Source organism: Schistocerca serialis, chromosome 5, assembly GCF_023864345.2.
Source record: "Schistocerca serialis cubense isolate TAMUIC-IGC-003099 chromosome 5, iqSchSeri2.2, whole genome shotgun sequence".
Lineage (NCBI taxonomy): Eukaryota > Metazoa > Arthropoda > Insecta > Orthoptera > Acrididae > Schistocerca > Schistocerca serialis.
In genome coordinates this window covers 384713072-384728113 of record NC_064642.1, presented here as the reverse complement: position 1 = coordinate 384728113, position 15042 = coordinate 384713072, and the positions used below count along the sequence as shown (strand labels likewise).

General features: G+C 43.7%; 1 protein-coding gene across 1 annotated transcript in view; it reads right to left on the bottom strand.

The window, feature by feature from the left end:
* LOC126481422 (uncharacterized) overlaps positions 1 to 13836 on the bottom strand; it is a 65026-nt gene extending 51190 nt beyond the window's left edge. The window contains exon 1 of the mRNA XM_050105163.1: positions 13614 to 13836. Coding sequence (XP_049961120.1) covers positions 13614 to 13790 — 177 coding nt within the window. The 5' untranslated portion in view covers positions 13791 to 13836. The remainder of the gene's footprint in view (positions 1 to 13613) is intronic.
* Between the last annotated feature and the right edge of the window lie 1206 nt (positions 13837 to 15042).

The window sequence follows — 15042 nt, the reverse complement described above, 5'->3', positions numbered from 1 at the left end:
GGCTACACACTTAAAAATTAAATGCAGCCACCTTGACGTCGACCAGTATGGAACCCACAGTTCTCTGGAAGAAGTCAACTGGGATACTGCCGATAACACCCGGAATGTGTGCTTCCAGTTCTTGTGGTGTGGAATGACTGCCACAAATGATATCTTGTCATTTATCCTGTGCGGTAAATGAACGCAGAATGCTACCTGCAGATGCTTGAAAATTATGTTTAGTCCACAGCATCTGCATGGGATAGCATCGAAGCCATTTTTAACCAAGTTGGCGCACCAACTCTCTCTTCGAATGACGTGCGTCACCAAGTCACTCTTCGAATGACGTGCGCTCGTGGTTGGATGAGAAGTTTCCAGGATGTTGGCAGGGCGTACACCGATCCCATGAGTGGTTTGGAAGAAGTCTAGACCTGCCACCATGTCACTTCTCTTTATGCATCTGGGCAAAATATGAAGTGTACTGGACGGAAGCTCTCGCGCTGGAAGAATTGGAAGCGCAGATTCAGGACATTATCAGCAGTACCCCATGCTACTTTCTCCAGAGGACTGTTGATTCCACACTCAGCCATTTGAGATCATTGATCAACGTCGTGGGTTCCTACTTTGAGTTTTAAAGTATGCATGCACATTCTTAACAATGAATGCATGATATTAATTCCAATAAATTAGCGTTGTAAATATAACATTCAGTCAACTTTTTCAATACCTAGTTACTTTTCAGATATCGTGTAGATTGCAAGCACTTTTCATGAGGGTGACTCCCCTGATGGACACTGCATGCCTGCTATAGAAGCTGAATCGTCGGTAGTTTCGTCACATCGTAACGCGGCCTCTCAATCAGAAGAATTTTGTTGGAAAGGATATTACTTTTTTACTCATTTTATGTTTCGTACTCTGTTGATACTTTAAAAGATATGTTTGCATAGGATGAATAACATTTGGCGCACATTTGCCTTCACGCGTGAGCCGAGTGTGAGTGAACGTCAGCCGAAGGGAAGAGTAATTAACGTAGTGATTTCTACTGTTTCTCAAGCTCCGGGGACGGTCGCCTAATTTAATTTGCGGGCATTGTGAGCGTCAGCGGTAAACATTAGCTGACGGCAAACGAGCGCAATTGGCGCGCCACAGCGCGACCTCGCGGGAGCAGCAGAGCACGTGACAGCCGAGAGGCCCGTCTGGAGGCGGCCTTAGCTGAGCAGGCAATGAGCCGGCCGCAGCCTGGGCGCACAGAGCGACGAACGAAGGGGCGGCTGTCTTCGTTTAAGTCTGCCGTTGTTCACATCGCGCCACAGCCCTAAGACAGGCTATCCCTATTATTCTTTAGTCGGATCTTTAATTGAATCACTAAAGACGTGGTCGACGACACGACAAACTAATGCTCTTTAAATCCTTCCTCTCTACCATTCTCTTCCTTCGCAGCGATAGCTTTGTCTCTGTCTAGTTCCTTATTTAGTCACGGCAGATCCATGTTCAAGGACGTATATACTTATTTTCTGTGAAGTGCAGAACATCAACAGTTCATTAAAACTCGCTGTTTACCATTTATAGACCAAGAATGTAGTCTGTAGTGCAGAGAGGCCCGTTTCCTTTTCATTCTCTCGTATCAAAATTAGCCAGACACGTTTCGTCAACACATGACCGTATATTTAAGGTACATTTTTAATGTGGTACACATTTCTTACGGTTACGTGCTCCCGAGACGTTTCATAACAAACTCTTTTTAGTAATAAAATTGATTGAAACGGGAGACGTGCTGAGTGTAGTCGTTCTCATATACACTGTTGGATCAAAAGTATTCGGAACCCTAATGTAATGCGGAATTGACCACTAGATGTCACGAGAAGCGAACACGCCAGTATAAAAGGATGCAGGGTAGAGAAGCAGTAAGAGCAGAATGGGTCGGTCAAGAGAACTAAGTCTTAGAACGCGGAGTTGTCATAGGACGTCACCTGACTAACAAATCCATCAGGGACATTTCAGAACTTCAAACCTGTCAAAGTCGACTTAGTGATGTAACTGAAGTGGAACAACCACAGCTACACCAAGACCAGCCAGACCTCGTGTAGAGACGAACAGAGACCGTTGAGCATCACGGAGAGTTGTTGTAAAGAACCGCATGAAACCAGTGGAAAGGATCATTCAAGAGTTGCAAAGCACTATCAGCAGCCCAACTATCACAATGACTGAGCAGGAAGTTAAAAAGAATAAGATAAAGTAGTCGAACAGATCCTCATAAGCCACCCATTTCTGTAGTCAGCGCTGCGCAATGCTCGAGGTGATGGCTTGTGAAAGGGTTTTGATTTGGCGAATGGCTGGGAAACGTTCCTATAGTCATCCGTAATGCTACGAGTGAAGTACGGAGAAGGCAGTGTTACGAAATGCAGGTGTCTGGAATTTAGGATGTGTTCTCCTAATTGCGCTTAAGGAAAGGCTACTTGTAGAAGGATATGAACACGTTTTACAGCAGTGTACTGCGTACAGTTCAACGGTTCAGAGACGACGCGACGTGTGAGTGTATCAGCACGACACTCCACCACGTTGAAGCAGCCCCTCTGAGGCAGTGGTTTGTTGACAGTAACATTCTTGAAGCCGGCCGGGGTGGCCGAGCGGTTCTAGGCGCTACAGTCTGAATCCGCGCTACCGCTACGGTCGCAGGTTCGAATCCTGCCTCGGGCATGGATGTGTGTGCTGTCCTTAGGTTAGTTAGGTTTAAGTAGTTCTAAGTCCTAGGGGACTGATGGCCTCAGAAGTTAAGGCCCATAGTGCCAGAGCCATTTAACATTCATGAAATGGCCTGCATAGTGTCCCAACCTGAACCCATCTGAACTCTTTTGAGATGGTTTAGAAAGTCGAATTCGCTCCAGACGCCAGAGTCCAACATCACTACCTAACTGGCTATGGGGCTCATTAAAAAGAATGGTCTGCCATCGCTCCACAGACATTCCGATGCCTCATTGAACTTGTCCCCAGCAGAGTTTCAAGCCGTTCGAAAACCGAACGGTGGTCACACCCCAAATTATCGTCTACTAATATGTGTCCGGATTCTTTGACCAGATAGCGTATCATAACCAATTTCACTGTAATTTGGCGAAAATTAAATTAGGTCAATCTGTAAGAGATCTCGCATCGTACAATCACATTGCATTCACATTTGCGGGAACCAGTTCTGATCAGCCAACTCCTCATGTGTCACGATTTTACGAGGCTGCAAAAAGTATATCCAGCACACACTTTTGGAAAACGGGGAAAAGGAGCGGGGGGATTAAAAAGCGTGACTTAGAAAAAAAAAACTCATTGCTATCAGCTGTGATAGCTATCAGTAAGTGCAATGAAATTTCTGATAATTTAAATTTTGAGCACAGCACTGTATGGAAGTGAGTCGTGGGATGTGGGGAAACCAGAAAAGAAGAGAATCGAACCGTTTGAGAAGTGATAATACAGAAGGATGTTTAAAATTAGGAGGTTCTCCACAGGCCTGGCGAGGAGAGGAACATGTGGAAAACATTGACAAGAAGGGACTTAATAAGAGGACATTTGACTTCCACGGTACAGAGGGTACCAACCGTAGGGACTGATGACCATAGCTGTTAAGTCCCATAGTGCTCAGAGCCAACCAACCGTAGGAAAAGGCAGAGACCGAAATATATCCAAGCAAATAGCTGTGGACGTTGGATGCAAGTGCCACTCTTAGATAAAGAGGTTCGAGAGACTAGCAAAAGGGAAAAGATTAAAAGCACCATTCTGCGAACAGAACAGGAATGGCAAACTGAGCGTAAAAACGTTTAGCCGATAACTTATTTGAGTCAGTGAAAGATATTTCTATTTTGACCATCTACTGGCTTATTTAACATTGTAAACCACCCTTCATACCATGAACTGAATTTCTGCGAAGTCCTATTTTGGGTTTCCCGTACACTTTTGATACCGGGTGTCAGTGTCCAAGTGTTACATTTATTATAATGAGAGCTCACATGCTGTAATTCCGGGTTTCAGTGTAGCGAAAAATGAAAGCGCAGAGATGAATTACGCGAAGTTGTGCTCATTGATAGTCGTTTGTGGGTGCTAAGTCGACCAGGAGTGCGATAGCTGCAAGAGCGCGTGAAGCAGGAACCATACCGATCTATCTTCGGGCATCAGAGTGTTGGGGAACCTTGGCCTGCATTGACCGTAGCGTATAATGCAGCATACATGAAGTTATCATTACTTCACTTTCCGAAGGTTTGCTCCGATGGCGCATCTTGGGAGTAACAAGACATGTACATCGAGGAACAAAACGCTATCATCCCTATATTTTTTAATCATAAAAACAAATGCTCTTGCTGCAGTTTACCACAACTGCTAGCTTGCTCAACAAGAGAGGTACATCTCTATAACATGGCAGGAAAGTGGACATAAACAAAACAATTTGTCGGTTGATGTCGGGAAATCAGTCATGTGCCCGGCTTCGTTTTAAAAGTGATCAGGCTTTTGACTGGTTTAACGACAATTTTCCTTGTGAAGTTTTTTTCGTATGTCTCCCCTGTCTTGCATATTCTAGACTGTCTGCTCCTACAATCGCCTTGCAATTCTTTCCAGCGCCAATTTAACTATTCCAGGCTACTATAGCGGATGTCCCGCTTATCTGTCCCCGCTCCTGATCAGTTTTCTATAGACTTCTTTCCTAGTCTACTCTTTTTAGTACCTCTTCATACCTTACCTTCCCACATGAATTTTTAACATATCTACATACTACACAGGTCACCGTACGATGCATGGCGGAGGATACCACGTACCACAGCTGCCATTTCCTCCCCTGTTCCACTCGCAAATAAAGCGAGGGAAAAACGACTGCATGAGCGCCTCCGTACGAGTCCTATTTCTTCCATCTTAACATACTTCCATAGCACCAGACTTCATGTGCTTCCAATTCCTTCTCACCCGGATTTTACATGGTCCAAGTGTCACTTCCATACAATTCTCTGTTATGCTTTACTTTCACGAACTTCTTCCTTAATTACGTAACCATATTCGGGAACAAAGACTTAACCGAAGCTTTTTTCACCTGCGTCTCTCATCATCAGATATCTTAGTTGCTTTTGATGTCCTGTGTAATATTACATCCTATATGGCAGAGTTCTTTCATATCACTACTGTTTCATTCCTTATTTCGATGTTACTCATGTCGCTGTTTTTTCTGATACTGAACACCCATCACTTTCACCGTATCCCTGTTTATCCGTAACCTGCATTCTGTGTTAAATGTTCTTTCCATTTCATCCATCAAGTTTCTATGTCTGCCTTATTTTCCGTGTGCGAACCCTACATACCATTGGTAAGAGCTCCCAACAGCCTGCTGTTTGTCGTAACACTAGCTTGTGGCGTGGATGACTTTGCCATTCTTTGTCTGCTTGTCTATAGATTTTCCGTTCGAAACCTAGCAGCAGATTTTACCCCTCTGCGGCATTCACCTTTTTGGAAAGCTGCTGCTTGTATGTGTTGCTTGACAGACAAACGACATTTTCGCTTTCGATTTACTGTACACAGCAAAATAATATAACTTAAAACACAGGTAGTGGTCTGGATATTTTCTTATTCAGTTACAGACGAGTATTGAAGTATATTTTGTAAATACCCTCTCCCAATATTCTTTAGTCCCGTAGAGAAGGCCCTTGCTGATACTCCATTAACTGTTGTGGTGACTACTCGCTATGCTGATGTGGGTAAGAAAGCGCTATATTAATATGAGCTTGTCTTTATGATTACGATTCAGATTGGGAAGGACAGAATGTTGTTTCCAAATTACACGTTCAGCTCAGTTGAGATTGATGTCATAATTGCTTCTCCTGAGTCATTAGTGATAACAGCTGGAAGCGACATTTATCCTTAAGTAAATAAGCTGTCACAGTATTTCACAACAGTAATGTTCGAAAAAATGCTGCTACATGTTAATCGCACACTGGATCTATACGCAATTCCTTTTATTTGTTGCGCTACGTAAACTATCCGTTACGCATAGTTATTTGGCATTGCTGATTGCGCTAATTTTCTTGGTGCCAGTTTTCACGTTTCACAAACACCTTCAAAGACACTGGTCGTTGCGAAAGTAACAACACCGTCTGAAGTCGAATCGAGATATTCCGATAGCTGTTGGGTCCGCAGTGCTGCGTCGACACTGAGGTCATACGAGACAAGAGCGACAGAGGGAATAAACAGCTTTACTTCCTCGTACGGATTTTCGCACCACCGTCATCGTCATACGCATATGCATCAAAGAACGTTTCCGTTATATCTGTGCAGAGAGCTCTTGGCAGCAAGGAAGGCTAGCCCATTATGACGAGAGCGTATTCGTAAAAGACACCAGTTTGTTGACAATATGATGGTATAATCCGGTAAAATGCAGACAAGGAGTCACCTTGGTACGCATTATTACAGCTAACATGTCGGAACGTGTGAAAAAGGAGGTTTATATAAGTGTATCGTCTCGCTTTTGTAGCAAATTGCAATTAAGGTAAACGTGACATGTTCGTTATTTGAGACAGCTTAATCTACGGAAGTTTCCTAAATTATGTCACATTGCTGTCGTACATATAATTATGAAATAATTCTTCCTAAATATTAGTAATCTCTTTCCTGGAACTACTATAGCTATCTTTTCTGGATGGAACATCTCTAGGATGGTTAATGTGGACGGTTAACTTTTAGTTTCTTGCGGTAATATTATCAGTCATGGAGTTAAATAGCCAGTCTGAGGCTGATTGTTGTATCCGTAACTCCAAGATCCTACATACTTTGATTGGCAAGTATGAATGTTTACGAACAGATCATATTTGCAAAGTACCGTTATAAAATATAAGGCGTTGGAGGAGGATGCCTCATTCGATACTGAACAAACGTTAATGCAACTAATATGCTCTAAAGATCCAGGAAAGTTACCTCCAACTTCCCAACGTAAGAATTAAATATCACTCATTGACTGGAGGGATACATAAAATACTACTTTCTGACGAATATGTACTGATTGCGTTACGTCAGTAAACACGTTACTACTACAGTATTCTGCTTAGATACATTAATTGCCTTGCTGCCAAACTTCTTATGCGTTATATTCTGAAATGTGTGGATTTCACCGGACAACATCACAAGAAACACGAACAAAAGTCAATAATCTCAAAATTATTTCTCAAATTAAAACTACTGCGTTTTGACGGCGTAATGTTTTGCAACAGTTTACGAATGTCAAATTGCAGTTAGATTCGATAACAGTGCTTTGACAGTCTTATTATGACTGTCTTTAGCGCCCTTGTTAAAATATGACACGACTGTGCCTAAAAGTGGTAAAACTATAAAAACAAAAAGAGCATTAAGGCATAACATTTCCCTAAAATCCACGTGCACGACCACCCACATACGACAGAAAGAACAGTTCCTATATCAGTTCTTGAAAGAGAAAAGTTTCATTTGAGAAATTAGGATACTAAGAGTTACGGAGCCGGCTGATCCCTTGACTCGGAATGGATGATCCGGCTATTCTGGCACACACCAAACATCCAGCTTTAAAGCTTAGACTAGAGTCTATCGTATTTTACGAACTAAAAGATGTACTTTTTCTTCAAAAAATTGCCTCCAAAATTCAGGTGCGTCGTATACTCGAAATTAATATGTAAATGTCCAGTGTTTGATATTCGATGCCGCGGGAGGCCTATCTCTATCTGGCAATATTGGATTCAATTACCAGCAGCAGTGCACCGAAGCGACAGAGTTGCGGGGATTCACAAGCTTGTTGACACTTTCCTCCCTCTCACTCCGCCATCACAAACCCAGAATGCTCTCTAGCCCACGATGAGTAGTCATTGCAGTCTACTGTGCCAGTGAACTTGAATTTAAAGTGATTTGTGTTATCAGTAACATTACAATATTTTTGTTAGCAACTAGTTTCGTAAGTAATAGCATATGCAGAAGAACATGAAAATAGACAGCTGAGCATCATTTCGGCACTCCAGTAACAGAAAAGCCACTCACGATACACAGAAGAACTGAAAAAAATGAGGAAGACAAATGTGCAAATAGACAATGCAAAATGGCCAAAACTAGAAGGTGACATATTTAAATGGATTCAAGGATACCGTCAAAACCATTGTGGAACTAATCCAAATATAGCGAATATGGACGAAACTCCTCTGACATTTGATGTGCTGAGTAACAGAACTGTCGCCATGAAAGGTGCTACAACTGTAACTATAAAAAATAGTGAACATGAAAAAATTCCATACATTGTTGTCCTTTCATGTTGTGCTGACAGCATTAAACTTAATCAAACATTCATTTTCAAGCGCAAAACAATGCCAAAACATTCTGAAATACTGCTAGATATTGTTCACGTACATGGCAATGGTTGAATGGACGAGGCTGGTATGGAATTATGGATTAACAGAGTGAGAGAGAGAAGAAGAGGTGCTTTTTTGAGAAGAGTTCTCTTCTTGTGCTGGATCAGTTTAGTGAAAGAGAAATTGAGACAGGGAAATACAGAGCTTGCTATTATTCTAGGATGACTCACATCACAATTTCAACCTCTTGATGTCTTGATACATAAACCATTTAAAGTGTGTATGAGAGCGGAATGGAACAAATGGATGAGGGAACAAACCCAACTCGAATTCACACCGAAGGGAGCTTTGAAACGACATACACTCAGTGTGTCAGTGGATAAAACAGACATGGTCCAGAGTGAGAGAAGACATTATTGTTAAATCGCTGAAGAAATGCGGCATAAGTGACGCTCAGTGAAGACCCATTTTATATATATGAAGACGACTACGACGACGACGAAGACGACTACGACGACGAAGAAGGAAAGTTCAGATGACGAATTTCAGGGATTTTAAAGATCAGTTCGGTTTTATAAACTAATAATTTTTTTAGTTTGGTTTTGCAAACTAATAATAAAATAATGTTTTAAACATTTGCTTAAAAATTGAGGTGGGTCTTATAGCCCGTAGCGTCTTATTATCTGTAAAATACGGTATAGTTCACAGATTTTTAAGTTTTACCACATTCGTCTATTTGTCTAGAGAGAATGGTTGGCAGGTCCCCCTCATGTATGCTTACGTTCTCTCGTTGAAGGTATGAAATACACTCAGTAAAATGTACTGTGATTCTTACGTCACAGGCGTCAGACTGTGGAAAAGGGGACCGGGAGGGGGGCGGGGGCGGCATGTCTCTCGTCATGTAGAAAGAATGCGTTAACGGACATTATCCTATTCGGAAGTGGGACACACAGTGAGATCGTCTTTCAGTTTGTCCACAGGAATTCTGAGCAGATGAGAAAATTTTTACTTTGAGATGCCTTATCTGCTGCATTTCCTTGCAAAGTGCATACAATTCTGCACTAAATATGTAGTATTCGTTGGGAAGGTGACTCCTGAAAATGTGATCGGAACATACGCATTAAGTCACGGGAGTCCCTTTGCTTTAGACAGTGCATATTACATGAAAATTGTGGTATCCATGATAAAACAAGAACTTAAAAGTTAAATCTTGGGTGCAGTCTAAGAATTTGTCATTTCTGAAGTAATTCTGGGTCTCTTAAGAAGCCAAGATAGAGAGCTGTTCCACTTTCCGCGCATGAGACAAATGAGGACAGCAACTACTCAAATATTCAGAGAGAAATTAATACGGTACATCATTTCCGAGGTGGCGAGATTGGGAATTATAATTTCAAATGCTGTCGTCGGTGAGGCCATCAGATCTGGAAGACTAGGCTACTTGGTCGAGGAGGAATAAAAAAATCGGCAGAAGATGTAAGTGCAGTGGGCGTTTGCCTACACGAGAGGCACAGGGAAGTCTGAACCTGGCCACAAGGGGGGGGGTGGGGAGAGGGAAGAGGGAAGAGGGGGGGGGGAGGGAGAGGGAGAGGGAGAGGGAGAGGGAGAGGGAGAGAGAGAGAGAGAGAGAGAGAGAGAGAGAGAGGGGGCATTTGGCTTAGGAAATGCGGCGGTGAATATTGCTATGTAAGGCACACACTTCGCTTCGCTGGGATATACAACTTGACAGTACTGTTAATGCAAATAAATATTTTTTCACTTGACAGCACTCCTGTGGGCAAAAGCAAATATTCTTGCCCCTTGCTTCTGTTATTATTCGCACATCGTAGTTCTTTAAGCATTATTCTGAGTTGAAGAAGAGAGCGTATCGGATATTCAGATACCTGAGATCTGAAGGCTGTGGGGCGTAAATCATGTCAGACTGAATTCCACGGAGAGTAACGTTATGGCGATAACCCATTTGTATGACTCTGGAAGCTTCGTTGCATAAATGCAAGGGTTGCGTGAAGACTACTGGCTACGATCTGCGATGCATCACACACACCTGTGACGTAGGTAATCGATGGAACGCTGTCTGCATACAACGGGTCTACGCGCAGTGGAGCTCGTTTTCCCATATAGCTGCAGTCTTTCCAGGCAACGAGAGATTTCTGCAGCTGACCTAGTTTTAATGGCACTGTTTTCTCATATTGTGGGTCTGGTGGGGAACATGGTCGCGCATAAATTAAGATTGGAGAAATCTGATGTAGCGTCTGAAATATAACTGCTCGAATGCGGAGGTTACCCTTTAACAGTAGATCTGTGTAGATGGAAGATCGCGGACGTAAATCACAAAAGTACGGTGCAAAACGGACCATCTGTTTTTATCTTATTTATTGTAGCTCTTGTTTTTAGAGACGTTTTATGGAGCAATTAGTGACTGTTGTTCCACATACAGAATTGCGGTGGAATGGTACAGATTACACACTTTTGCGTCTGTAGAGAACTTAAGCTGTTCTAAAGGCGACGGTTCGTTTGAACACTACAGTGCTCCACTACGCATGTTCGTAGTGAAGATAGTACAAAGTGGTGGGACACTTCACTCATTTGAGGGGACGGCGGTTCAAATCCCCCTCCGACCATCCTGATTTTAGATTTGCCTTGATTTCCTTAATCGCAAAAGGCGGATACCGGTTCACTTTAGAACGGCACGAGTTATTTGTTTCCCAGCCCGCGAGCGTGTTTGGTCTGTAATGATGGAATCTTCAATACCTTAAACACTCCTCTTCTTCCTTGTTTCCTGCAAAACTCAGTGGCTTGTATAGGGAGACCTTCAGTGTAATATGAACTCCGAGCCACGGTGCAGCTTACCATTTTTGTGCGTACTGCATCCGTCTAAATGTCAAAAAAAAAAAAAAAACAACATTCCACTAAGACTGCTGATATGTGGAACTTTTTTGTTGATGTTCAAGGGCCTGGAAGCTCTCCTCAACGATTTTAAATTTCCGGTAAGTGGTCAAACTTCTCCTGCTACATTTCACTGATCTGTGAAAGTTTGAATTTCAAAGATTTATGAGGTACATTTTCTGGACAGTTATTGGTAGTTTACAAAGGTAATGTCACTATTTCCAGTCATTGCGCAAGCGAGCTCTTGAATTGGCTTGAATAGCAGAGAGGTACCGCTGAGGTTAATCTTGACTCAGTCTGTAACAGCATCAGTTGATTACCAACATAATTCTTTCAAAGAGGCGCCAACCGATTAACTCCGTTATTTTACCTCTTGCATGATAGACCTCAGGGAACCTTTTAATTTAACCGTTGTTACCTTATTATTTGTAATGATGGTTCCGTAATGAGTGCTCTCCGGTTCTAATACGTAGTTTTGAAAACTGATGAGCGTTTTTCTCGACTTGAGTTGTTCGCGCTTGTGCTGCACCGTGGATTTGGCACAATACTTGACTGTTTCACAATCTAACGAGAGGCGTCAATATCTCATCGTATCTTATCTCAGTCGGACTGGTAAGCCTGCCTTCGCTGGGAACAACTTTTCACAATATGGTTCTGAATCACCTAGTACAAAACGGGGATTCAGTGCAACGCTTTCAATGAAAGAAGTTACGATAGACCACAATACTGAACTCGAATAATGCAGGCAGGAACCACATAACTTCCCCTCCTAACTCTCTCGCTCCCACTTTACGTGCACCTCCAGAACAACGCTTACACTGCGATTCGCTTTATGGGCGGAAACTGCGATTTCAGGCACGCTTGTTGCTAGCGGCATCTATGTGGGCGCTGCTCAGTAGTTGGTAGCGCCGGGCTGTTAAACTGCTTTCACACACAGATGCATTAGTCCTGAATAAGCATATGACACTGCTTACGCAACCCGCCGGTTCGCCACCACGCCTCCCACACTCCACATACGAGCGTGCTCACACATGTGGTAAATACTTTTGCATTGAACTGAACCGCACGTAATCTCTGCCGAGGGAATCGGTACTTCATTTATGAGAAGCGTTTTAACAGCTGTAGTGTTAATCTATAGCAGCAACGTAAACACGTTTTGAAAATAATTTCCATTATATCAGAAGTTTGACATGTATGAACAATGAAAACATTCTTTAAGACGAGGCAGTTCGCACATCGGGTTGATACACCCTACATACGCACACAAGCTTAATTATGTTGTGAAGAAATACTATGAACAGGTATGAATGCGAAAACGCACCGTGCTTCGCTCACAAGTGAACTGTGGCATCACTTTTGAGATTTTAGTAACTTTTTTGGACTATACGGATTTGTTATACCAGAGGCGTTGTGCGTCAGTGCGAGGGAGACACTGGTTAGCACGCCGCTGCCCTACTTGCTAGTTACCACTTTTCGAAATCGGAGCCAGTCCTTCAAATAACTCCTCAGTTACCTCAATAAGGCCGGAGTAATCCTTTCCAGTCTTCGCACCAAGCACAAGTTATTTCGTCGGTTCATCACGTGGCTCTCAGACCTTTCACTTACGGGATAGGTGTATAGGGTATACAAAAGTAATATTTTTATGGGCATCGTCTTTGTAAAAGTTACGTAGTGGCCCCCATTACATTTTTCGCAGTTTATGCACAATATACGTACAAACATGCATCAAAGTCAGATTTGTCTTATCTAATACAGATTTTGTAAATTTTCCTTGTAGCATAACTGATAAAGCGTTAAAGGTGAGGCGAACGTAGGCATCGGGGTATGTTAAAGGTCAGTCTATCACACAACACACTCAAAATCTGGTAGGGAGGAGGCACTATCACACACTAGTCTAATTTTCGTTAGCTCCGGAGATACTTAAATAACTTTTTTTTTATCTCCTTAAAGCAATACGAAATTCATTTTTGTCGTGGAAAGAAACGATGCACTGATACTATATTGTGGATGAACACTTAAAACATCTGTACAGCAACAACAATGTTACGTTAGAGTGCGTCAGTGGATAGCATATCCTCACACAACTTTGTTGTGTACTACACGTTGAAACCAGCTGCCAGTTGTCTAAACACGCTTCCTAAAATGGAATGAATGGAAGTGTCCAGCTGTGCAAAAGAGCAGGTAGGGGACACATCACAGGTGTCTTCGGCAGGTGTTGTGTGAGAATGAACTGGATGGAGTAATTGGTGCGCCGGAGTTGCAGCCGTACCACACGCACCGCGAAACTAGGACGCACGATATTCCCTCGAGTCACTGGATGCTTGCAGCTGGCAACGCGGAAAACACTGTCGAGTGGGCGTATCGGAGCTGCGACCTCGCGCAGAACGCTGCGCAGTTGGCCAGAACCGGCGTGGAAGCGCTAGTTACCTGTTGCTCGCGGCCCGCGCAGGAGCAGGTGACCGCCCCCGTTGCGCCGTCGCAGTGGCACGCTTCGGCGTCGCACAGGCTGGGGACGGACGCCGCCGAGGCGGCCGCCACGACGGAGATCAGCGGCAGCAGCCGGTACAGGGCTAGCGTGGCCGCCGGGGCCGGGCGGGGCGGCATCGTGCAGCCTGCTGCATCGTACCAACACGGCCGCCGCTCTGCTTCTGAGAGCGCAGCTGTTTACAAGCGCAGCGCCAGTGTCAGTTGACGCCGGGCTGGAGGGGAAGAGTGGAAGGGGGGAGTCGCGACGCGCAGGCGCAACAGCGGCCAGGCCTCAGCTCAGCTTGGCTACGGCTGCACTGCTGTTCTCACGCGCACCACCTGCTTCCGCTCCCTTGAGCGGGGGCGAGTCAGCACACTGCTTTGGTTGCTCACTCCGGTGAGGGGCTTACCTGTAGCATACCGAGGCACTGGAACAAGAAGCGGCCTAGGCATCTGACCTACTACTAGTGACTGGCAGGGATGACTATATTGACCCTTTAGGTTTTGGTATGCCGCATCATGTTATCTTGGATCAAGAAGTAGCTGTAGACATGCTCCAGGGAAGTGTGTCGGGACTCTTGTTTCTGTAGTACACGCTTGTTAAATATGTAAGGCAGGTGGAATATACGTCTCCTCCTCCCCCCTCTCTGTCCATCTCCTCCTCTTCCTCTCCCCTTGTTCCGTCCCCCTCTCCCTGTCCATCTGCTCTTTCCTGTTTCCAATTTCCTCCTCCCCCTTTTCTGTCCATGTCCTCTCTCTCCCCCTCTCCTTCCTGTCTCTGACCTTCAGCCTTCTTCATTGTTATTGTAAACGAAACATTGACTGCGAATTGAAGTCGCTTAAAATGAATGCGCACATCGATTAGGATCATTGGTATACGGGATGTGAGAGAACTCTCCATCTGGTGGATGAGGATAGTAGCTTAAATGACAGTATTTCGCTCAGTTTTAATCTGTGAATGGGTAGAATTATAAAGTTTCGGGTGATTCCAATCCCATAGTAATATTCTAATCAAAGTCAATAAGCCATAAATATAATTTTCCTAGTTTCTGTTAAAACTGATTTTGAGAAAGAAAAGGAAATTACAGATTTTCACAGCACAGCCATTTTCTTTCCCGCAGTCGGTGTCTACAGTACGAGGTTTGTCCGGAAAATACGTATAAAAGTTGAATAATAACTTTATTTTACTATTATTCAGGTATTACAATATGGTCTCCCTCAAAGTACTCGCCCTGAGACGCGATACACTTCTGCCAACGCCGTTTCCACTGTTGAGAACATTGCTGAAAGTCTTCAGTTGTGATGTTGTTCAGTTGCCGTGTCATTTCCGCCTTGATGGCTTCCACATCTCCCAAGTGCCGCCCCCGAAGCACCATTTTGCATTTCGGGA